This window comes from Hylobates moloch, unplaced genomic scaffold (genome assembly GCF_009828535.3).
Source record: "Hylobates moloch isolate HMO894 unplaced genomic scaffold, HMol_V3 SCAFFOLD_3, whole genome shotgun sequence".
Lineage (NCBI taxonomy): Eukaryota > Metazoa > Chordata > Mammalia > Primates > Hylobatidae > Hylobates > Hylobates moloch.
Genome location: NW_026652278.1, coordinates 100,186,156 through 100,212,847, shown reverse-complemented (window position 1 = coordinate 100,212,847; position 26,692 = coordinate 100,186,156). Strand labels below are relative to the sequence as shown.

The following is a 26,692-nucleotide window of genomic DNA, read 5'->3' as shown; positions in this document are numbered from 1 at the left end:
CAGAGGGTCAAGCCCCAAACCTTGGTGGCTTCCATGTGTTGTTGTGCCTGTGGGTGCACAGAAGTCAAGAATTAAGGTTTGGGAACCTCTGCCTAGATTTCAGAGGATGCATAGAAACACCTGGATGTCCAGGCAGAGGTGTGCTGCAGGGGTGGCTCCCTCATGAAGAACCTCTTCTAGGGCAGTGCAGAAGAAAAATGTGTGGTGGGAGCCCCAGCACAGAGTCCCCACTGGGGCACTGCCTAGTGGAGCTGTGAGAAGAGGACCACCATCCTCCAGATCTCAGAATGGTAGATCCACCAACAGCTACCACTGTGTGCCTGGAAAAGCCACAGACACTCAACACTAGCCCATGAAAGCAGCCAGGAGGTGGACTTTACCCTGCAAAGCCATAGAGGCAGAGCTGCCCAAGACCATGGGAACCCACTTCTTGCATCAGCATGACCTGGTTATGAGGCATGCAGTTAAAGGAGATCATTTTGGAGCTTTAAGATTTGACTGTCCTGCTGGATTTTAGACTTTCATGAGGCCTGTAGCCCCTTTGTGTTGGCCAATTTATCCTATTTGGAATGGGTGTATTTACCCAATGCCTGTACCCCCATTGTATCCAGGAAGTAACTGACTTGTTTTTGATCTTATAGGTTCGTAGGCGGAGGGGGCTTGCCTTGTCCCAGATTAGACATTGGACTGTGGACTTTTGAGTTAATGCTGAAATGAATTAAGACTTTGAGGAACAGTTGGGAAGGCATGATTTGTTTTGAAATATGAGGACATGAGATTTGGGAGGGGCTGGGGTGGACTGATATGATTTGGCTATGTCCCCACCCAAATCTCATCTTGAATTGTAGTTATCATAATCCCCATATATCATGGGAGGGAACTGGTAGGAAGTAATTGAATCATGGGGGTGAGTTTTTCCCATGCTGTTGTCTTGAAAGTGAATAAGTCTCACGAGATCTGATGGTTTTATAAAGGTCAGTTCCCCTGCACACGTTCTCCTGCCTGCTGCTATGTGAGATGTGCCTTTGCTTCTCTTTTGCCTTCTGCCATGATTGTGAGGCCTCCCCAGCCATGTGGAACTGTGAGTCAATTACGACTCTTTCCTTTATAAATTACCTAGTCTTGGGTATGTTCTTATAACAGCATGAGAGTGGACTAATACAGCCATGAAAGCTGCTTATGGTACACCTGGTTCAGCTGCAGCCTTGCAGGGAGCCAGTGCCCTTGCCAGTGCCTAGAGCTGTCCTCCCTTCGGCAGCTGGTGTGCCTTGCTGCACACGGTGTGTGGACCCCACACTCACTCACACACCCCCACTGCTCCACACCTGGCTCGCCCTTGGCAGGTGTGGGATCCAGGCTGGTAGCAGGAGCCAAGGACAGCCTTCCAGGCTGAGTGGGCATAATGTGCCTAGCAGGCCAGAGCAAAACTCAGGCCGAGGTGCCACTAGCCACAGAGGTTTCTGACTGGCAAAATGACACTCCAAGGATCCCATAACAATAACTTTTAATTTTCATATTTTTATCAATTTTTATCAAAGGCTACTCATGCAGCAGCTACCCTCATGGAGGAAAAAGAAGTGCTACTTAATAAGCAGCCCCTCAGCCCAAACCCAAACTAAACGTTAGTTGAGCATCACTATATTTACAGTTTTTTTTTAAAAACTAGGTAAACTAAACTAATTTCCTAATCTTAAAAATGTATAATTTTGTTTAGGAGGTAACAGGGATGAAGTAGCGAGGGAATCATGGTGGTGGGTACAGCACGAAAATACGCCTTGCAAGTTTATTGAAAATTTACAATTCTTCATAAAAAAATAAGCCAAGACCACTTGTATACTTCAAGGCAAAAGTATGAAAACAGTAGCACATTTGTTTCTGTGCAGGCCCTGCTGTCTTGGAGGTGTAGTCAGTACAGCAGGATGATCTGCTTTTATTGATTTTAATTGACAAAGTTTTTTTTCTTTCCTTTGAGATCATAAAATTATTTATTAATAGAACAACAAGTTTGAGGTAGCTAATAATTCATGTTTCTGTGTTTTATGTAATAAAATCAAGAGGCATTTCTTTCAAGTTCAAGGAATATTTTATTTGGCAAGAGGTACCAGATCTAATCAATTCAATTTTTTAAACATTCATTTTTTTATGTTGGCTGTAGAGTTAGTTTATAGCAGGGAGATACTTTAATTACATAAACTTTCAGATCTTCCATAAGAATTTAAAATTCTCAACTGAGTCACTGTTGCAGTGCTGAGTCATATCATCATGAAATCAGTGATGTTCTATGTTCTAATGAATAGCATTAACCTCTGAATTTCAGCAAGGTAAAATATTTCAAGAATTCTAATGTAGTCTTAGTATCTAAGACTTAGTTTACCTGGTTTACCTTAATTTACAAATCCTTGCTGGATGAATATTTAGTAAATGTAGCTTACAACAAACTCCACATGCTATATTCATAGTATCACGATGTCGTAAAGGAAGTAGTGATACCCCATTGAATTGCTCTTCTCAGGATCCTTTGATTCTTTCTTTCTGCCTAACATTTTAGCTCTGAAGTGTCCCGAGTCTCACCACTTGGACCTATTTCCTTGATAGTATGTTTAGAGGTTCTAGCAGGGGAACACAGCTGCTTGTGTATCCTTGAGTGAAGAATGGTTCTTCTCTATTTGGGAAGGTCATCCTCTTGGACCTAGCAAGTAGCTTCAGGAAGGACACACATGGAGTAGTGAGGAAGGAAAAAGACACCTGCCAAGTCAGCCAGATTAGCTGAATCAATCCTGGCAATCAATGAGGTAGCAGATGTTGCAGCCAGATTACTCTCATATTTTTGGATCTGTTTCCTTCACTGACTGAAGGCACTGCTTAGTGATTTAGTCTTATCTAATCTCATGGATTTATCTATGATCTTTATGCAAATGATTCACAAATTATACAGCCCAGACATCTCTTCTAAACTTCATACTAGTTTATCAAACTACCTATTTGAGATGTAGATCTAAATTTTTGAATAATCACTTCACCGTGAGCATTTCCAAAACTGAACTTCTGATCTTTTCCCTAAATCTAAAGCCTTTCTCAGATCAGTTGAATGACAACTCCATACTTAAGTTTGCTCAGGCCAAAACCGCTGGAGTCATCCTTTATTTTTCTCTTCCTCTTATACCCTGTATTTAACCGATTAGGCCATCATGGTGCCTCCACCTTTTTCAGACTATGTCTGTGTCTGGTGGAATAGTTATTCTCATTAATTAAAGACAGTAAGGCTCAGAGACGTTAAGAGAACAGCCCAAATCCACGTGGTTGGGAAGTGATGAAGTCAGATTTCAAATTTATCTTTTCTGACTGACCACAACTAATATGCTCTTTCCATAATATTAGTGCTTCTCCTAAATATGTTATAATTACTTTTTTATTTACATAGTTTAGAAATATGATTTGACCTATTGTATAACTGGAGCTTTATGTACAGTACATGTTATTTTGATTAGGTTCTATAGGCATTCTCTATGCATGCTGCGGTTATTTCCTAAATACTTGCTAACTCAGTTGAATTGACTGGTACTCTTTTGCTATTTTATTTTGCTCTGGGTTAGGAAATGTGTTTTCAATTGCAACATATAAATTGGATATGTGTGTGTTAGATGGAAAAGAAGAGGGTATTAATGAAATTAAAATATTCGAGAAGGTCCTTTAGAAAGCTCTTTTTCAGAGATTTCTTGCTACGTCTCTGACTTTAGAATATGTATTAGCTTTTTTTTATCTTACATACAAATACTTACCTAATTGCTGGCGTTTTTGTGATATGTAATATTGATGTTAATGCTAATCATTTCAGCTTAGATTATGGAATTATTTAAATTATTTAAAATTTTATCTCAAGGGCCTCTGAAAAGAGGGACATCTTATAATTCTTAAATTCACTAGATTCTAAGTTCCTTTATAATAGATTATAGTGGTAAAAAGGCAATGTGTTGGAATCATGGTAGAGCAATATCATGAAAGCAATTTCAGTGTTGGTTAGATTATTTAAATGCTCCAGTTTTACTGATGTAGTTTTTGCAGTTTAGTAGAAGTTATTCCTTGCTATGTAATTAAATGTAGCAGAAATGAAGTACGTTAAGCTAAATTTTGCTTGGTTAAAATTATATCTTTGCTTGCTAGGTTATATCCTTCACCCTTAAAAGAAGTCAAGATTAAATTTTTGGGAGATGTCTATTGTTTATGATTGTAACATATTTTGAAAGCTGTTTTTCTTCTTTATATGTATATGTAAAACATTTATCTATTAAACAGATTTTAGGTAAACAGCCCTGGAATAATTGATTCATCTTTATTTTTGTCTTCTAAATTTGCATTTTTAAATTTACTTGTTTTATTATTTTATCAATTTGTGTTATTTTGATTGATTCCAGGATAAAATTTGATGACTATTTAATTCATAAAAGCAATTTTCACATCTTAAATTTTATTTATCTGTTTACTTACCTACCTGCCTATCTACCCACCTACATACCTTTGCTTTGATGGAAACATTCAGTATGGAATCACTTTTGAAATACTCTTATAGGCTTTGGAACAATTTCTTAAAGCAGTAAGATGATATGCGAGGCATTAAAAAGAAAAACTATGTCTAGTAATTAACTCATTCCATTGCCACAGGAAGTAAAGATGTATGCAACTGCAGCTGTAATGGCATAAATTTAGAAAGGAAACTTAATTTACTACTTCTAAAAAAAACTTGTTGGCACAACAAAACTAAAAAGTTCAAAAAAGAGCTATTTTACTTCTGGAAAATGTGTTAGTTTTCTGTTACCATTTGCAATGCTGGATATCTGCGAGCCTTTATACCATGAGATAAGCCATGATCAACTCTGTTGCTGTCTTTTCTTCTTCATAGTGTATGCCAATTAAAGGCCTAGGATTCGTTCTTGGAGCCTATGAATGCATTTGCAAAGCAGGATTCTATCATCCTGGAGTCTTACCAGTGAACAACTTTCGGAGTAAGTGCCCTTTGTTTCTATGTATATATATGTATATACATCATATATACTATTATTATGAAGATTTTCTTTTATCCTTGTTGGAGTTATATGGTTGACTAATCATTGGCTTGGCATTCTTTCATCACTTAAGGAGTTTTAGCTTTAATTTGTCATCTACAATGCTCTGGAGAACCACTAAAATACACCTAAAATATTCTTAGGTATATATTAGTTTTTAATACATTTTAAAAGTGTGAAAATATTGTAGCTGTCTGGTAAGACCAATGGGGATTTAGTTATTGAAAGATGCTGATACAGAAAGTTCCTAAAACTAATTTTGTCAGTTTGTTTATTTTAGTTATCAATGCGTTTATATGTTTTTAATGCTGCATAAAAAGTTACCATAAAGTCAGCAGCTTAAAGCAGCACAAATTCGTTATCATACACTTTCCATTGGTTAGGTTCCTAGTTCTGGGTTAGCTGGGTCCTAAGCTCGAGGTTTCACCACTCTAAAATCAAGATGTTGGCTGGGTATAGTGGCTCACGCTTGTAATCTCAGCAATTTGGGAGGCTGAGGTGGGAGGATCACTTGAGCTCAGGAGTTCAAAACCAGCCTGGACAACATAGTGAGACCTTGTCTCAGTAATAATAATAATAATAATAATACAATGCAGAGATCATCATCAAAAAAATACAAGTCTACTTGCTGTTATTTGCATTATCTGACCTCTATAAACAATCATGACCAGACCCATGTCTTCATAAATTTAATAATAAAATATTACATGTAGAAATGTATAGTTTTAAAAAAATAAAAATAAAATCAAGTAAAAGTCTCACTTGGGTGTGATCTTCTCAGAGGCTTAGGGTCCTCTTCAAAGCTCCTTAGGATTGTTGGAAGAATTCAGTTCCTTGCATTTGTAGGCCTGAGGCCCTTATTTTCTGGCTGGATGTCAGCCTGGGGTCACTCTTAGTTCCTAAAAGTTCCCTCAAGGCCTAGCTACGTCACCCTCTCACAACATGGCTGATTCCTTTTTCAAGGCTACCAGGAGAATCTCCCTAGCCTGCTAAGACAGAGTCTTAAATGACAGAGTGTAATCATGGGAGTGACTCTCCCATCACTTCAGCATATAACGTAGCCCAACCAAAAGAGAGAATGTCCCATCATATTTACGGATCCACCCACGTTCAAACGGAAGTGATTATACAGGGCTTCTATTCCAGAATTGAAACTTGGTCATCTGGTTATTTTATTCGTACTCCAGAAAATGTCAGTGTTACAATTCAAGCATTGAGGAGTATTCTTTCTCTGGAGAATAAACTCTTGCCACCTCACCTTATAGCTATTGGGTATAATACCTAAGAAGAAAGACTGTAGTGGTAACAGGGGTGGTTTCATGGAAAGTTAGGGTTTGGGAGTTGCTAAAACTAGAGTATAGGTCTCTTTTAAATAGTTACCCATAAATCTTTTCCAGCCCTATTATCTGTGTAGGAATTTTGATTTCTCTGAGGCATAGTTCAAAGGGTTCATTGAGATTGAGACCTGAATGTCTTCTTCTGGGAATTTTGGTAGACATTTATAGATTTATATATAGTTCTTTTTCTCTTTCTTAGAAGGCACTATTTTTGGTCTTGAGACTGTTTACATTTAACTTGTCAGTTCTGGAGGTGAGAAACATTTTGCTGTCTCCTCCACCATATATTTCAGAGTTTAGTCCTTGTTCTGAGTGAGTTGTTGTAGGCAGAATTCTAAGGTGGCTTCCCAGGTTCTGCTTCCACATCCTCTTAAGTGTGGGTGTGATCTATAAATTTGCTGGGATAGTCACTCCCCTGCTTAGGTTCTGTTATTTAGCAATATAAGAGAGTGAGGATATAGTCACTTTTGTGATTATATTATTTTATCTAAGACTCCAGCATAGCACACTGGAAGGAGAGAGAGAACCTTCTACTGGCTTTGAAGAAGTAAGCTACCTTGTTGGGAGAGAGCCATGTAGTTGGGGCTTGAGAGCAGCCTCTAAGAACTGAGAGAAAACCCCACTAATAGCCCATGAGAAAACAGGGACTTCCAGTACTACAATTATAGGGAAGTAACTTCTTCCAACAGCCTGAATACTCTCAGAAGAGGACCATGAGCTCCAGATGAGAATGCAGCCTAGCCAAAACCTTGATTTCAGTCTGGTGAGGCCCTAAACAGAGAACCAGTTTCACCATGCCAAGACCTCTATTCAATAGAAACAGGGAAATAATAAACAGACATCTTAAGCCCCTAAACTTTTGATCATTTGTAATGCAGCAATTGCAAATATACAATAGCAATCCTGGTAATATATTTTAAGGATGATTATGCTTTTTGCTGTGTGTGTGCCAGACCATGGCGACACCGGAGCTACTGTGGCATTTTTCACGTTTATGGTCCAGACATAACATATGATTCAACACTGAAGGATTAAGGGAAAAGGTTTTAGCTTATGTTCTGTGAAGGTATTTTGTATCTGGTTTACCCACATTTGTTCTCAGCTCCCACTATGTGACTGAAATAAAACATCTAAATATTGTAGAATCAGAGAATGACTATGCCATTTGCTTATAACACTACCAGGAGAAACTGGTTAACCTTTAACAACTTATCTTTATTTAATTTGCACACTCCTACTTTCTTCCTTATTTTAAAAGTCAGTGTTTTCTTACTGGACCTACACTCTGAGAAAAGGCTGCTTCTCTGCTTAAGTCTAACTCCCATGTTATACACATTGCAGCCATGAAAGAGAGGCCACTCTTTTCAGGAAGATGATCTATAATTGAATTTAGCTTTGATTCAGCTTTGACCTCAGCACATACTCAGCCAGGACCAACCTTCCTCAGTGACAGAGCAGAACAGTCACTGCATGTTGTAATTTGAGGCCAGTAAAGCAGGGGTCCCCAACCCTTGGGCAGCAGACTGATGCCAGTTAATGGCCTGTGAGGAACCAGGCCGCACAGCAGAAGATGAGCAGTGGGTGAGTGTATTAGTCCATCCTCATGCTGCTGTGAAGAAATATTCAAGACTGGGTAATTCATAAAGAAAAGAGATTTAGTTGACTCACAGTTTCACATGGCTAGAGAGGCTTCAGGAAACTTACAATTGTGGTGGAAGGCACCTCTTCACAGGGTGGCAGGAGAGAGAATGAGTGTCAAGCGAAGGGGGAAGGCCCTTATAAAACCATCAGATGTCATGAGAACTCACTTACTATCATGAGAATATCATAGGGGAAACTGCTCTCATGATTTAATTATCTTCACTTGTTCCTGCCCTTGACACTTGGGGGATTATTACAATTCAAGCTGAGATTTGGGTGGGGACACAGAGCCAAACCATATCAGTGAGATAGTATTAACACCCAAACTCTGCCTCCTATCAGATAAGTGGTGGCATTAGATTCTTATAGAAGTGCAAACCCTAATGTGAACTGCACATGTGAGGGATCTAGGTTGCACGCTCCTCATGAGAATCTAATGCCTGATGATCTGAGGTGGAGCAGTTTCATCCCCAAACTGTTATCCCGCATGCCCTCCACCTCAGTCCGTGGAAAAACCAGTCTCTGGTGCCAAAAAGGTTGGGGACCACTGCAGTAAAGTACTCTTTGACCAAAAATATCTTTCCTGATGGCCTTGTCAAGTTGCATGAAAATCCAACATTAATCACTTCTTGTCCTAAAGAAAGTACAACAACCTGACTAGGAACATGAGCTGTGTAACTCACCAGGGTCATTATCGAAGAACTACTCAATATTTTTTAATTTTTGGCTTATATGAGAATATATTGCATGTTTCCATGTTTTAATTTATTAGGTCTCTTCATCATAGTATCCAGGCAAGTTATAGGGAACGTTATTTTTATACTTTCTTGATGAGGTATCTGTGAGATAAGGAATGACCACATGTAGCCCTTGGGCCAAAGGTAAGAAAGGCATTAGGGACCCAACATATGAGCTAACGTGGAAAACTGCCAGCACAGTACATGGCATATAATAAGTGGTCAATACACGCACATATAAAAACAAAACGTTAATCATGCATGTAAAGAGATAGCTCCTAAGCACCACTAGTCATTAGCACCTTATCTCAAATATTTTATTATATTTGGATAACCAGTGACTTTATCTAGGACCTTTGGAGAATGAATTCTACAATAGGAGGAAATTAGTTGCCTAATGGGGAGAAACAGAAAGGATATACAGCAAAGATAAAATTTACTTAATTTTAATTGTAAATATAGAAAAAGACCCCAAATTCCTAAATCTCTTATAGTCTTGTGTCCCCTTTGGAGAGAGGAGCTAAGATGTGGTGCTGATCTCTTAGAGAAAATATAAATATGACTTAAAAATTCTGTTAAAATGTGAAGTGATTTAAAGATCTTTTTTAGACCTAGGTCCACAGTAAACAAATGGCTTGTGAAGACCAACAGAATGTATTCAAATAACATGATTTGAAATTGTGCTGGCAGCCCAGAGACCTTGTTCCTGGCATCTCTCTTGAAATTGGTAATCATATGTGAGTTAGCAGGATCTGACATCTGGATAGTAGCAGGATTTCAGAATAACCAAGTACTGATGTTTTGCTATCTCTTCAAATCCAGGTTGTTCCCTTCCAGGTTGATGAAACACAAGCTTGTGACTATCTCATCTTCCTCAAATTCATCTATCTTAGTATGGATTCTGCCTTCAGTGAAACTGCTTTTATCTTTTGTCTGGATATAGTACCAGTCTTTCAGTCTTATTTCATTGGCCTTTTGGGTTGACTTCAGCCTGTGTACATTTCCAAATCCAAACTTACAAGTGACCCATATCCAAAAATGACAATCTCTACTTGCCTAACTCCAGTGCTATTGATATGAGAAGATGCGATGGGAGGAAAAAGACAACAAAGTAATTAGAGACATAAAGAGTATGCAGTTCTAGAAGGGAAGCTCTTTGAAAGCAGTACAGTTTAGGGATTCTGGCTGAGCTCTATAGCAAATGTTAAGCAAGGCTGACTTGTCTGGGATGAGTCTTAGTTTTCTTGCCTTGCTTGAGTCTTACACTCTCTTCCTACTCTGTTTCGTGGCTGGGGAGTCGGGACATTTGCTTTCTGTAGACTAAGCTCAGTGTCAGTCTCTGGTATCTATTCCAAACTTAGACAGAATAGATTAAAAGAGCTTGAACACCACCGTCTCATAAATAGCATCGTCACTTTCACCACTGGTCTGACTTCAACCTTGTAGTCTCTCTCGTTCTGGAGCTAGGCTTTTACTGTATTACAGGAACCTAGTCCTAATCGGTTTTACTCTAGTTGTAGAAGAAAGATTCTCCATCCAGTTGCTGGTCTTATGTTTTTGCCTCAGTAATTTGCTCAATTTTCATATATTTTTCATTAGTCTTATTTGTAGGGACTAATGAAAAATGGGAATTGAACATATTTCCAGATCTCAGATTCTTTCAGTTCACTTGTCCTAAAAATGGGCTGTGGACTGAGATATAATACCTCAGTCCTCCAAAAATCTTCCTTTTCCTCCACCAGCTGAAATACTACTTTATTAGACTTTTCCCCTTGTTTAATATAATTTTATATATTTGCATTATTTTACTTTACTAGACTGCTAATTAGAGACTTATTTATATTAACAATCATCTTTCCCCAAATATTAAAGAAAGACCTCTGGCAGGGAAATTTGACTATTAATTAGCTCACTGTGGTAGGAAGAATGTCTGTACCTTCATTGACCAACATAATAGTGACAATTTTCTTTGCACGGTAGAATTATTTGTAATTTTTGTTTTCTTTTTGCTTCCATGTTTTCTTTTTTCCGTAAGTAAAAATACATTTCTTACACAAAATCATAACATTTTAAAAATAAAATATAACATTCAGGACATATTCCTACCTGACTTTTAGCAAATTTAGAAACTTTGATAAGATACAAGGTATTTACATTGCCTCTAAGTATCTCTCCACAAATTACTATTTACAAAGAAAAAAGTAACCTACCATGAACAGACTTGTGGCATACCACCTTCCCAAGTAATTAATCAAAGTAGCATCATCCATTATTGGGACAAACTGACTCCTTGTGCCTCCTGGTATGTTACATTGAGGACACAGCATTATTTTTATGGTGTTCCTGCCAAAAGTTAATAATCTGAATCTAATCATCAGGAAATATCAGGCACATCAAAACTGAGGGACATTCTACACAATAATAGGTCTGTGCTTTCCAAAAATCTCAAAGTCGAAAAGAACAAAGAAACGCTGAGAAACTGTTTCAAATCAGAGGCTAAGAAACATGGCAAGTAAATTCAATACATGATCCTAGATTTCACCCTAGATGGAGAAAAGTAGCTGCAAAGGGCATTATTCTGGCAATTGACGAAATTTGAATATGGGCTATGTATTAGATGATAATATTATATAAGTATTAAATTTCCAACTTTGATAATTGTAATGTGGTTTTGTGTGAGGATGCCCTTTTCATAGGACATGCTAGGTGAAGTGTCTATGGGTAAAGGGATATAGAATCTCTATCCTATACTCACATAGTTCAGGAAGAATAGTATACGTTTAAATTTATAAACATCTACCAAGACAATATGAATGATAAAGTAAATACAGCAGAATGTAAATAATTGATGAATCTGGGTAAATAATATATTGGATTTATTTCTACTATTCTTGTAGATTTTCTGTAAAATTTAAATTATCTCACAGTTAAAAGTTACAAAATCTAACTTTCAGAATATCTGTTTAAATTCAAAGGACTTAAATATTTCAATAATTGTAGCTTTGGTGGGTTAATTAGATATTTGTGATTTGGAGCAAAAATTCACTTACCAAAGTGAATTTATTGCTACCAAAAGAGACATGGCTTGAAATTATTTTAATATAAAAATATTATATACTCATTCAATAAACTTTGGAATGTATACAAAAGTAGAATTTTAAAGACCATTCAAAGTTTATTTTTCATTTAATTATTTTCAGTTTATAGTTTGTACACAAATGTCTGTATATATCATCTTTCTAAAAATTTGGAATTATATTTATTTAAAATATCATACATAGTTTTCTTGAACATAATTTTAATAGTTACATAGAATTACACTGAATAAATGCACTGTGGTTTGCTTAACCCTTCTAAGGTTTATACTTTTACTAGTTTCTATAAATGTAAGACTATATTTATACAAAAATATCTAGAAGTTTTATGTCTTTTTTCTTGTCAACGAAATAAAATTAAGGCAAGCAAATAAGTTAACATACTGTTCACAAATTGTCACAATTTATTTTGGCAGGCTTATGATTACAGGTGAACCTTTTAGATTCCTCAGATGGCCATAAATGCTACTGTAACCTTCTCCCAATGTCCTTCTCTATATTTTTTTCTCAAGGCAACACTCATATAGGAAACCAAAGAGCTGCTACTGCCAAAGCTATATAGCTTTATACATTTGCCATTTGTCTTCAGGAAGTATTTGTTTTATCTGAAAGTTCTAAGTCTCATCTTCAAGGGTTTTTAGATTTCAGCAAGGCAGATTGGCATTCTGTGCGTGGAGGATGTGTTTCCAGTTGCTCAGAACTGAGGTTTCCAAATCAAATTTTGATACAACATGGTTTCTAAACAGATTTGCCCATAGGTGTCAAAGTGAGCTGTGCTAACTCATATTCTTAATGTGTTTTTCTAGTTTGTTTCCAGCACCTTGAAAAATACTACTTTAATTAAATTTCTTCAGCATACATGGTTTGAGAGCATGAACAATGAAGTAGTGAGTTGAATATCATTTTCAACTAAGCATCTGTATTATAGATCAGTTAATTTATTATTTTGAGAGAGCACTTTCATCAGTAACAATTGTTTATTGAGTATCCAATATGTATAAACTACTAAGGTGCTAAGTGTATAAAGAGATACATCTATAAATTATGGCCCCTATCTCCAAGAATGTAAACTCATAAACAATCGTAAGTTTAAGATACCATTAAATAGAGCTTCTTATTATGTAGTAGTAGTATGATTTCTACTAGCTGCATATGTTCTCTTTTCCTAGATAGAGAACTTCAGCATAAATCAGCAAAATATTTTTAGAACTAGAAGATTATTAAATCGTGCTTTGAGTACTAAAGGAAACAATATCAAAAGCTCTGTCTTTAATTTTAGTTGCTTTTTGAGCTTTAGAAATCAGATCTCTTTACTTTTGGTTTTGCTTTCTCTCTCTTTTACAACTTTGTGTTCCTTATAGAACCTCATGAATTTTGATCGTCAAATAAGTTAAATACATTGTTAAAGAGGCAGTTTTTTATGATGGCATGTTACTGTTTGCCATTTGTGAATTGATCTCATGATATTTGTGAGCACAAAGAATAAAATGTGCTCACAATTTATTTTCCAACAAGTTGCCTTTTATACATGAATATTGAAATATTTAACCAACAATTTACTTCCCATATCGGGTAATATAGAATTGTTTGGAGTTACATTCAGTTTTCAACTTTATATCTAGTTGCTACTAATTCAGTAGATGGAATACCTGTTAACTATGATTTCTCTCCTACTTGAGGAAGATAATAAAGTGTATAGGCTTTTTCTATGTCCTGCACTCATGATTGTATTTTATGGCCCAGTATTTTGAGTCTTTTGTATTTTAATATAGGTGGGAAAATAAAGATATAAAACCATTGTCCTATTCTTAGGGAGCTCACAGTTTCTTTTCACATACCGTATAGATCTGTGGAACTCTAGCAGTAAGCAGGGTAGAATAATACAGGCAAGTAAAGCAAATCACAATGGCATGTGGCCTTAGGAAGAGAACCGAGCAGAGACAGAGTATATCAGTCATGGAAAGCTCTCCACGTGGATGTGGATCTCTGGACAATGATGGCGCAAAGGAAGTACATTGAAGTCCACCTTTGGACAGCAAATGTGGACTATTCAGCATACTGTCTGCAATTCATATGTTCCAAAATTCTACCCCCGATTCTCCATTTCAAAAGGTTGAATCTAGACAAGTAACTCAGTCTTCCCAGTGAATCAAAATTGGAGAGCATTGCAATCACTATGAAAGAACCTTAATTTACGTGAATAACAAATTACGTCAATGTAGAAGAGGCCGTTATTAGGAAAGATAGATGAAGAATAACATTGGATTAGTGAAAATATATGTATCTTTCTATTATAATGCAGAAATGATATCTAAGTCCGATCTAGAAATAACATTTTCTAGTAAGAGAAGGAAGGGAGACTAATTTTTCATTAATTATGTAAATTTAACCCACACAAAGACATTTCTAAAAGAATGTACTGCATTTTTAATTGCAAAAGATACTTTTTTTTTTTTAACTCTAGGATATATCTTACGAAAAAGAAATAAATAGCTGATCCTAAGCCCTACTGTTTAGAATGTTTCATGATGGCTTAGTTTGACAATATTCTATAATTATTAGTTGAAAATTTGGCAAAATCTGACAAGAGAAACAATTTCCTTTCTTTTTTTTTTTTTTTTTTTTTTTTTGCTAACATGACATTAAGGTTGTTCCTTTGGTGATGATGTCAGCTTATTGGGCCTCCAGATGTTAAAAGCCCTGCTTGGGTAGTTTGATTAGCCCGGATATTAGAGTATCCCACCATACAGCAGTTGAGTTATAATCAACACAACAAAGAGTGAAATAGAGAGGGCTCTACTCTTTAAGTGCAGTGGTTTAATTGGAAGCAATTTATTTCATTCTCTACTATATTTAACAAAATTGATTTAGGTGTAGTATTATAAAGGAGCAGAAATGACCACAGGCAAGAATAAACTACTGCTAGGAAGTAAATTGTTTTGTGAATGTAAAGGAAAGCCTTTAACATCATGATTAGAGTTATCTTAGTGACCTACAAGATCCCAAGTTAGTTTACTTTTCCATGTCCATCACATGATTACCATGTTGTTCAAATCTAGGGGCACCATTCAAATTCTATTCTATATGAATGCTGCCAGAGACAGCTCACTTTGGAATGTGGAAGCTATGATACAAGCTTTTCATGCCCTGCATCACATACTGTTGACTCACCTTAGATTTTAGCTACAGTAGACAGTTACTATTACCGAACATGCTGCCAGTAGCTAACTTCAAGTGCCTACAGAATTTACAGGGCTGTCTCTGAAGCCCTCTAAGCTTGCTCAGCCCTTGCCCAGAAGTGTGGTGAAATGGAAGTTTCCTGGGATAACTGTCAAACGAAAGGATTGGTAGTTGCTGCATAAATATTCCAGCCTTCCATCCTCTGGAAAGTCAGATCTAAAGGGCATTGTATACAGTTTTTAGAGGGATCCCAGCAGGATTGATCCCCCATTTGCCCACAGTAATATCCAACTCAGTAATCTACCTTTTATTACCTTTTCTTTCTTCCTTGTCTTACTATAGCTGATCTCCTTCTATCACTCTACCGTTGGTCAACCTGAAATAGTTGAAAGGATCAGATTTCAGTTTAAAAGAGTTTATTCAAGCAAAAAGCTTGGAATAGCCAGCTGGGAAACACAGACGCCAGAGAATTGTGGTCAGTGTTACGAAGTTAAAAGTTAAATGTCTTTCTTATTGGAAGAAAACAAATAAATATAATAGGATTGCAGTATTTTCTATAAAAAGTTGGTTTATGAGTTACAACAATTTAATTAGTTATAATTTGTTTTCTTTTCCATCCGGCTTAATTTCTTTTCTTTACAGCTGGTTTTCATTTTCTTTCCAGTTTACAAAACTGTGTTTAACATTCCATCTTATGACAATGTGATAGTCATGAAGTCTTTGTGTGAGAAAGATATTAGTAGGAGGGAAGTTAATCTATCATAAAGATCATTAAGATCAACAATGAAGAGGAAGGTGATCTTTTCTGGTGCCTTTCAGTCACTTGCAACATTTTACAAAACAATGTAGATAAGGAATAAGACTAATCTATAATCAGAGATACAAAGGTTATAGCTGCCAGTTATGTGACTTGGGCCTCATAATCACATTCTTTTAAGGCTCAAAATAATTTAGAGTTCCAACATCTTAGATTTTGAATTACTTATTTTTATATTTTACACCTTCTTTTAGGAGTCATCTCCTAAATCAGATATCTATGTCCAAGTTCTTATCTCAAGTTCTGCTTTTTGGGGACCAAGACGAAAATAGCAGCTTTAGCTGTTTCATAGTGGCAACTTGCATATAAATTCAGAAAAAAATGGTATTTTCTGTTAAAGCTTTCTGCATGTGCAGTTACAGAACGAAATAATGCATTGCCTCTTGTAAAATAGGAGGCAGAGTGAGAGACAATTTGGGGATAATTAAGAATTTTGTTTGGCATTAATATTGGGGGGCCCTAGATATCTTTGCTATTTTTATTCATTGGGTAATATTATCTAGTCTTGTGGCTCTAAATACTACCTAAGTGCCCATTATTTTCAAATATTTATTTTCAGTGCAGGCCTTTTTCACATATATCAAGATGCCTTTTCGACGCCATCACTTGGATCTCAAGTAGACATCCTTAACCTGACATGTCAAGATTGGACTTATGATCTCTTCCAAAGCCTTCTCCACATGTGTTCTTTCCCTTCTTGGTTAATGGTAACTTTTTTCTTCCACTCGTTCATACTAAACACCTTGGAGAAAGCCTTGATGCTTTTCTTTCTGCCTCACATGATAACCAAGTCATCTAAAATTATGTCGACTCCACCTTCAAACTCTGCGTGCAGCCATTTTTACTGCTATACTGTGGTCCCAGCCACTATCAAGTCTCACCTGGATTATTACAGCAGCTTTTCACCACTATCCCTGCTCTTTCCCTTGTCCTCTATAGTATGTTCTCTATACAACCAAAGCAATCCTTTAATTACATAAAGCATATCATGTTACTCCTCTACCCAAAACCCTAACCCTAACCCTGCAAAAACTAAGCTTAAATATATGAGCAGTTAACATACTGCAATATTTTTCAAGTTTGAGTGATTCGAGGTGCTGAATAGTCTCTGCTTATCTCATCTCAGAGAATTAAACTTTAGCTGATGTGGGTAAAGTTTCAAGTTTCATTTGTATTGAAAGTAAATAATGTATACTGTTAGGTTTAAATGTAGCCAATATCTTCCTAAGCCAATGAAAAAAGGTCAGCCTATTTAGTTGAAGCAAGAAAGCAAAGATTTGTGTAAGAAGGACTATTTTCCAAAACAAACAATACCTTCACAGATTTTTTTTGATTAACTTCTACTGTAGTTCTTTTTATGGTATTTTGGTTTGTGTGGGTAGTGCTTGCACCTGTTAGGATTCACTGTCCTTTGTTGCTAATGTCCAGTGCCTGGTAAAGGCATCAGGTTTCAATTTGTCCATTGTTTTCGGTTGTTTCTGATGGGAAGGTAAATTTAATCCCTGTTCTTCCATCTTGTCCAGAAGGGGGAAATCCTAACCTCTGTGTCTCAAATCTGAATCTTAGAGCTCATACTTTATCATCTCCTATTCTACAGTGCTCTATGACTTTTGACATTGTAGTCACCATCCTCAGACCTTCGGAATCCTTGACACCTTTATCTTCCTCAGTGAAATGACTCTGACTTCACTTACATAATTATCCAGTTCGTACTTGAATTAATGCATTGTTTTCTCAGTATCCTAGCTTCTCATACTTATTAGTTTTTGACTTGTGTACCCTATGATTCTTCAAGTTTTCATCTGCATTGGATACCTTTTTTCATCATCTCAAATTGTTCTTGGCCTTACCTCTTTCTCTACCCATTGTGATAACCATTTCCTGAAGGTTTCAAATGGCTCTGTTTAAGTGCCATTGAGGTGTGCCTTTCCTCATATCATGCTTCGCACTTCCTGTTCTGCTATTAGGTACCTCTGTGGTCGTGGCACAAGATGTGAGAACCCGCTTTGGACTCAAGTGTGCATAATGCAGGCACGTGGAGGTGGTTGATGATTCTGGAAACCCTTTATCAATGAGTAAGGTTGATAATGGAGACATGTTTTCCCCTTTATCTCCATGATTGACACAGATTCAAGAAGTCCCTGGAGGATTGAGCACAAACTGCTGCAAGGGAGTGAAGGCGGCAGCTCCATTATACAGACTTGTGTTGGCTTTCTTCCTTTGCCTTTTTACCCCTCCTCTCACACTCTTGCTGTCTGGGAGCACATTTTGTAATCACGTGAAAAGAAGCCTAAAACTGTCATTAGCACAATCCTTTCTTTATTCTCTTTCTGTGACTGTTCTGTCCTCTGCATTTGTTTGTATGCTACCAATAATTGTAGAAAATCACAAACTATCTTGACTATGTTTCTTAGTAATGCATACTGTCTAACTGGATTATTTTTCTGCCAAGTGATCTGACAAATCATCTTGTATTGTATTTCTGCCTCAACCTTCAGGTCTTTAGTCTCAAGAAAGGCCTTCTTCACTCTCAATATGTATTCTTACCTGCTTTGTTGAGAAGGATAAGACTTTACAAGATTGGCTGCCACATTTTTTTCTACTTCAAAATGTATTTTTTTTTTCAACTGATTCCTTCTTTCTGCTAAAAAACAAAACACCTTTTAAAAATCTTTGATTTACCTTTACTTTTTTCCAGTGTTAGAAGAAGAGATATCAAATATTCTTAGAGTTAATTTCTCCAACTATGCTCTTGATTACATCCAATCATGACTTCTCAAATACTTTCTTTACCAGTTTTCTCATATAATTCCTCAATTTCCAATGGCTCATTTTTCTTGGATGCAGTTGTGTTATGATCTCACCTGTTTCAAAGAAAACAAAAAACAAAATCGCTTTTTAAAAATACCATAATTATTCCTATCAACCATGAGTTTTTCTTGCTTTTTTCATTTAATAGAGCATTTATTTAAATAATATTCTATCTTATTACTTCTTTAGTACTTAAGCCTTGACAACTTAGGGACTAAATCTCCTACTCTTTGGAAATTATTACCTTATAGGTCAGTGAAGGATAAAATAATTATTAAATCTTGTAGCCTTTTCTCAGTCATCATATTGATCACATTATAGCATTTTTTATTAAATTCCATTTCTGTTATGACACTGTAAATACTCCTCACTGTATAGCATTTCCCTCTGTACATTTCCCAATAATTATCCACTCCCAGAGATCTCTGCAGGTTCTCTCTCTAACACCCACTCTACATCTCAGTTCTTTCTTCTAACTTCTCTGTTTCAGAGGAATATCTTTAAGGCACCATGAATTCCTAATTACTCTTTGCATCTCCTATATTTGGAGAAGAGGAGAAAGAGCGAGTCACTATGATTTCTATAAATATTAATAATCTCAACCAGGTGCGGTGGCTCACACCTGTAATCCCAGCACTTGGGGAGGCCGAGACAGGTGAATAACAAGGTGATAAGTTCGACACCAGCCTGACCAACATGGTGAAACCCTGTCTCTACTAAAAATACAAAAATTAGCCGGGCATGGTGGCGCATGTCTGTAGTCCCAGCTACTCAGGAAGCCGAGGCAGGAGAATCACTTGAACCTAGGAGGCAGAGGTTGCAGTGAGCCAAGATCATGCCACTGCACTCCAGCTTGGGTGACAGAGTGAGACTCCATCTCAAAAATAAATAAATAAACAAATAATCTCATTTAGTCCCACAGCAATTCATGTTTCATAAATAAGCAAACTAAGACCCCGGGTGGTCTAGTGAGTTGTCTCATGTCACAGAGTTATATGGAGTAGGGAACCATGTCTGCTTGACAATAAAATCCATTTGCTTTTCATCATGTAACAGAATGATGACTCTTAAACAGCATTACATCCACAATCATCAGAGAAATATTCAATTATGTTTTTGCTATTGTCTTTACTGAGGAAACGAAGCAGACAAATACATTATAGAAAGATCGTGAACCTTTAATAAGAGTTGAAAGAAACGAAGACTGTTAAACTGTGTATTATTAAAATGCTGTTACCTAGAAGAACCTCTTTCCCAAATTCCTCAGTTAATCAAAATTGTGTTGTATACTGAAGTGAGTTCATATTCATTAATGTCTTTTATGTTGAATTCAGAGTTGGAAATAGTTGTTTCTGTTTTTTTTTTTTTCTTAGTATTTGGCATTAGTGGATAGATGTTGGTGCTAAACTCATCTTAACTATTAAAGAGAATCTTTACCTATTGGGCTTCAGAAGTAACTTAAGTTTGATAACTGAGACAGAAGAACCTAAAATTAAAAGGAGGATCAATAGCAGTAAGTGAATAGTGTGAAAATGTCCTAAGAGCATGCAAAGTGGGAAATTACATGATAGCTTGTAAATATGGACTGTACTCTGGGCAAAGGATGCACCATCATTAGGCAATTGCACACTGAACAACTGTCAATTAAATACCATTTTACCTAATTTAGACCTAATGAACTTGGTAGATGAGATCCCTGATGAATGAATTAAGGAGCAGTCAAAGTCTCATTTTGGATTCTGTGCTATCTAGGTCAAGAGGTTCCCAAAGGTATGCATGTATTTACTTGGTACATAAAAACATCAACTTTCTTATTCCTACTTCTGGTTAATTCTCTAACAAATATTTGTGGAATATGATTTGTGCTTTTCAGTTGGTGAATGGTAGATAATGATATAAAAGACTTAGAAGGCCAGGTGCAGTGGCTCACGCCTGTAATCCCAGCACTTTGGGAGGCAGAGACGGGCAGATCACGAGGTCAGGAGATCGAGACCATCCTGGCTAACACGGTGAAACCGCGTCTCTACTAAAAATACAAAAAATTAGCCGGGCGTGGTGGCAGGCACCTGTAGTCCCAGCTACTCAGGAGGCTGAGGCAGGAGAATGGTGTGAACTGGGAGGTGGAGCTTACAGTGAGCGGAGATCACGCCACTGCACTCCAGCCAGCCCGGGCGACAGAGCGAGACTCCGTCTCAAAAAAAAAATAAAAGAAAAAAGAAAACTGTTCCTGCCCTCATGAAGCTTCATTTCCATTTTTGCTAATTTTCCTCAATCACTCTCAATGATTATTTTTAAATCAAAAGGATAAAAAGAATTTTGTAAGCGTCTAAAGGAAAAGTAACTCCTTCCCCTAGCAAGAGGGTTGACAAAAGGTCTTTAATAAGTGAGAAAAGAAATGAGGAGTCAAGGATGTCTTTTGACTCTATACTCAATCTTACCTACCTAAGAGGTGCAAATGACACTGTGGTTTTATTTGGAACTTTCAGGAAGGGGTCCGGATCAACATATTTCAGGAAGTACAAAAGATGTGTCAGAAGAAGCCTATGTCTGCCTACCTTGCAGGGAGGGCTGCCCCTTCTGTGCTGATGACAGCCCGTGCTTCGTCCAGGAGGATAAGTATTTACGACTTGCCATCATCTCCTTCCAAGCCCTGTGTATGCTGCTCGACTTCATTAGCATGCTGGTGGTCTACCACTTTCGCAAAGCAAAGGTAAACCCAGGTACCCTGGTATATGATCCTCTATTATAGAGCAACCTCTTATCTTTTTAAGGAAACAGAATTTTCAAATTCAAGTTGCTTCCCTACTAAGCAGCAGTCTTTCTATAATATGACTGGACTAGAACATGAAAGTTATATTCTTTAGCTGACCAGAAAAATAGAGATTAAAACATGATACTTTATTTCAACATTTACAGAATGTTTCCCCGTGTTTAGCCTGGATCTGAAGTGCTTCACTGACTTAAATGACCCTCCTTTACATCATGTCTTTGGCCTCTAGAGAAACTTATTCTACCAGCATCCAATGTATTATTAATTTTTTTGTATCTAAGAAGCTTTGTTATGTTTATTATATTTTTCTTTTCTTAGTTGTATTTAAAGATGGTAAATGACTCAACTATTTTTAGCGCATTATACTTTGAAGACTGAATTTATTTATGACCTTACATTTTGTCTTACATTAGTGTCCCAGAATAATAACAATCCTGGGAAGAACTTACACAGTTTTGGAGAGTACATGTCCTTTGGTTCTAGTCTAAGTAATCAAGAGTAGTACAATCCAGGAGCAGTGGCTCATGCCTGTAATCTCAGCACATTGGGAGGCCAAGGCCGGAGAATTGCTTGAGGCCAGGAGTTTGAGACCAGCCTGACCAACATAGCAAGACCCTGTCTCTACAAAAAATAAATAAATTTTAAAAAAGCTAGCCAGTGTGGTGGTGCATGCCTATAGTCCCAACTATTTAGGAGGCTGAGACAGGAGTATCTCTTGAGTCTAGAGTTCAAGACTACAGTGAGCTATGATCACACCACTGTACTGTACAGAGTGAGATCCTGCCCTGCCTCAATAAAAAGGGGTGGGTAGAAGCATTTGTGTGCCTTTCAGTCAGGGGTAGATGAAATGTTAAAATGTGCAGGACAAAGCTTTTGGGGGAGCTTCCTGTAGTTGGCCACCCAATTAGTTATATGTAGCCAGTGTTGTATTCGAATTTGTGATTCTGATGCTTGCAGAAATTTATCTGTGCCATTGGAAAGAAAACAAAACGTAAAGTTTCCAACCTTTTCCAAATTCAAATGATCTCTTTATACTGGCAGAGTTGTACAGATTGGTTTAGATTACAGAGCTCATTGAAGGTATAAAGTGTTCCCATTAGAAATTAAAAAAAATACCCTCTGTGAATGGCATCTATTATGAAGCCTCAAGTTAAACAGTTTTATTATTATAAAGCCTCTGTTGAGATTCTAGGAGATTGTATTCATTATGTTAATGTTATAGACTTTGATAGTCATTTAAAATGGACAGTTTCATTAACAGAAGAATCCAGCACAAATTAAAATCAAGCTTTAAGTCAGCAAGAAAGTGCAGACAGGCAGATTGCTCCTCATTTAACCAATACTTATCTTTCTTTTGCAACAAACTATGTGTTATATAATAAAAATAGTAGGCAAGTAGAGTTGAGAAATATATAAACACTGTTACCTAGATAAAATTAATAGGTTTTGTAAAAAGCCTGTCAGTGGCATAGCAGGTAGAATTGAAAGGTCTGTCTAATAAACTTCTCTGAAATCTCTCTGATAAAATGTAATTAATTTATATGGTAGATAACACACAGTTCCCTAGGAATTTTAATTGATTTTGATAATGATTGCTCTGCTAAATGAGTCAGTAATACATGGTAGGTAAAATATTACATTGGATATTTAGAAACCTGAGATAGTTCTGACAAGACCAATGTCTTAATAAATGTTAATGTTACTTAGCATTGCCAGTTATTAAACCTTGCTAATTTCCCTGCACCTTCATGTGAAATGTCATTTTAATGAACAAAATCCTACTTTACAGGACTATAATGAGAATACATAGCTTTACTTGTCATTTAGTGAAATTTCTATAGATTAAAAACTATTAATAGTAGGAATTGATAAACATTATCTAGTTTTAAGATGGTCGCCTTTCGAAGAATCAGTTTTTACAGAATGTGACATAATATAAGGGGGATATAAGCTAATAAAGTGAATGAACATAGACCTTGTATACTGATGAAAAGAAATGTTTGGTGCAATTTTCTGCTGTGATTTCAGTTGCTAAAAGCAACTGTAAAAATGGTAGAACATTCCAGTATAGAGATTGGAGATCTATAGAATGTAGAATTTAGTTTGGCTTTTTCAAGATTTCCTGTGTCTTTGCAACATTTCTTTGGATAAAGAAGAAACTTGATGATCTCTTTTGTAGCAATACTGACATTTCTTTAGGAGTTTCCTATTACATTCTCTACTTATTGATAATTAAGAGAACAAAGCCCACATAATTTATCAATTTACATCTATTTTGACAAAAAAATCCAATGTAATACAGAAGTAGCATTACAATTGCAGGTAAGTGTGCAGACTCATGAGCCAGATTGTTTAGATTTGAATACTGTCTCAGCTCCTTGCATACTGTGAGACTGTGAGAATCGCTTAGCGTTTTTTTGTCTAGTTTTCTCCTCTGTAAAATGGCATTCACACAGCATATATAAAAATTAAATTAAAATGGATCATAGATCAAAATGAGAGAGTAAAAACCCAAGAAACTTTTATTAGGAGAAAACATTGGCATAAATCTTCATGACCTTCAGTTAAGCAGTGGGTTCTTAGATATGACAACACAAGCATACATGACAAAAGAAGTAGATAAATTGGACTTCATGAAAACTTTATTGTATCAAAGACAGCATCAAGAAAGTAAAAAGAAAACACATAGAATGGCAGAAGATATTTGTAAATCCTACCTGTGATAAGGAATAGTATCCAGAATATATAAAGGACACATAACTAATCAATAAAAAGATAAGTAAAACCAATTCATAAAGTGAAACAAGGATCTAAATAGACATTTCTTCAAAGAAAATATATAAATAAGCCAAAATGTTTATGAAAGGATTACCAACACATAGTCATTAGGAAAACACAACTCAAACCGACAATAACCACTAGCATAGCTAAAAATAGAAAAGACGGTAACAACTGTTGTGGAAGTGGAGAAGTTGACACTCTCATTCATTCCTGTTGGAAATGTAAAAGGGTGCAGCCCTTTTGGAAAACAGTTTGGCAGTCCCTCAAAAAGTTAAAAATTGAAGTATGATATGATCCAGCAATTCCACTCCCAGTATATATCCAGAAGAACCGAAAACATATGTCTACAAAGAAATATGCATACAAATGTTCATAGGACATGGATGGACTCTGAAAACTGCTAAGTAAAACGGTTACAAAAGACCACATATTTGTATCATTTCATTTAAATGAAATGCTCAGAATAGGCAAATTCATAGAGACAAGTAGATCTGTGGTTACCAGGTACTACCAGGAAGGAAGAACAGGGAGTTACCGCTAATGAGATCAGGGTTTCTTTTTAGAAAGAGAAAAATGTTACAAAATTAGATTATGGTAACAGTTGCACTACTTTGTCAATATGCTAAAAACTACTGGATTATATATTTTAAAAAGGTGAATATTAAAGTATGTGTATTATATCAATAAATCTATTACAAATTTTTTTATTATTATTATCCTTTAGGTTTTAGGGTACATGTGCACAATGTGCAGGTTTGTTACATATATATACATGTGCCACGTTGATTTCCTGCACCCATTAACTCGTCGTTTAGCATTAGGTATATCTCCTAATGCTGTCCCTCCCCCCTCCCCCAACCCCACAACAGTCCCCGAAGTGTGATGTTCCCCTTCCTGTGTCCATGAGTTCTCATTGTTCAATTCCCACCTATGAGTGAGAACATGCAGTGTTTGGTTTTTTGTCCTTGCAATAGTTTACTGAGAATGATGTTATCCAGTTTCATCCATGTCCCTACAAGGGACACGAACTCATCATTTTTTATGGCTGCATAGTATTCCATGGTGTATATATGCCACATTTTCTTAATCCAGTCTATCGTTGTTGGACATTTGGGTTGGTTCCAACTCTTTGCTATTGTGAATAATGCCACAATAAACATACATGTGCATGTGCCTTTATAGCAGCATGATTTATAGTCCTTTGGGTATATACCCAGTAATGGGATGGCTGGATCAAATGGTATTTCTAGTTCTAGATCCCCGAGGAATCGCCACACTGACTTCCACAATGGTTGAACTAGTTTACAGTCCCACGAACAGTGTAAAAGTGTTCCTATTTCTCCACATCCTCTCCAGCACCTGTTGTTTCCAAGACTAATAAAGAAGAAAAGAGAGAAGAATGAAATAGATGCAATAAAAAATGAAAAAGGAGATATCACCACCGATCCCACAGAAATACAATCTACCATCAGAGAATACTACAAACAACTCTATGCAAATAAACTAGAAAATCTAGAAGAAATGGATAAATTCCTCGACAAATACACCCTCCCAAGACTAACCCAGGAAGAAGTTGAATCTCTGAATAGACCAATAACAGGTTCTGAAATTGTGGCAATAATCAATAGCTTACCAACCAAAAAGAGTCCAGGACCTGATGGATTCACAGCCGAATTCTACAAGGAGGAACTGGTACCATTCCTTCTGAAACTATTCCAATCAACAGAAAAAGAGGGAATCCTCCCTAACACATTTTATGAAGCCAGCATCGTCCTGATACCAAAGCCTGGCAGAGACATAACCAAAAAAGAGAATTTCAGACCAATATCCTTGATGAACATTGATGCAAAAATCCTCAATAAAATACTGGCAAACTGAATCCAGCAGCACGTCAAAAAGCTTATCCAAAATAATCAAGTGGGCTTCATCCCTGGGATTCAAGGCTGGTTCAACATACACAAATCAGTGAATGTAATCCAGCATATAAACAGAACCAAAGACAAAAACCACATGATTATCTCAATAGACGCAGAAAAGGCCTTTGACAAAATTCAACAACCCTTCATGCTAAAAACTCTCAATAAATTAGGTATTGATGGGACATATCTCAAAATAATAAGAGCTATCTACGACAAACCCACAGCCAATATCATACTGAATGGGCAAAAACTGGAAGCATTCCCTCTGAAAACTGGCACAAGACAGGGATGCCCTCTCTCACCGCTCCTATTCAACATAGTGCTGGAAGTTCTGGCCAGAGCAATCAGGCAGGAGAAGGAAATAAAGGGTATTCAATTAGGAAAAGAGGAAGTCAAACTGTCCCTGTTTGCAGATGACATGATTGTATATCTAGAAAACCCCATGGTCTCAGCCCAAAATCTCCTTAAGCTGATTAGCAATTTCAGCAAAGTCTCAGGATACAAAATCAATGTACAAAAATCACAAGCATTCTTGTACACCAAT

General features: G+C 36.6%; 1 protein-coding gene across 1 annotated transcript in view; it reads left to right on the top strand.

The window, feature by feature from the left end:
* GPR158 (G protein-coupled receptor 158) overlaps nt 1-26,692 on the top strand; it is a 400,375-nt gene that overhangs the window by 188,516 nt on the left and 185,167 nt on the right. The window contains exons 3-4 of the mRNA XM_032144948.2: nt 4,898-5,000; nt 21,165-21,388. Coding sequence (XP_032000839.1) covers nt 4,898-5,000; nt 21,165-21,388 — 327 coding nt within the window. The remainder of the gene's footprint in view (nt 1-4,897; nt 5,001-21,164; nt 21,389-26,692) is intronic.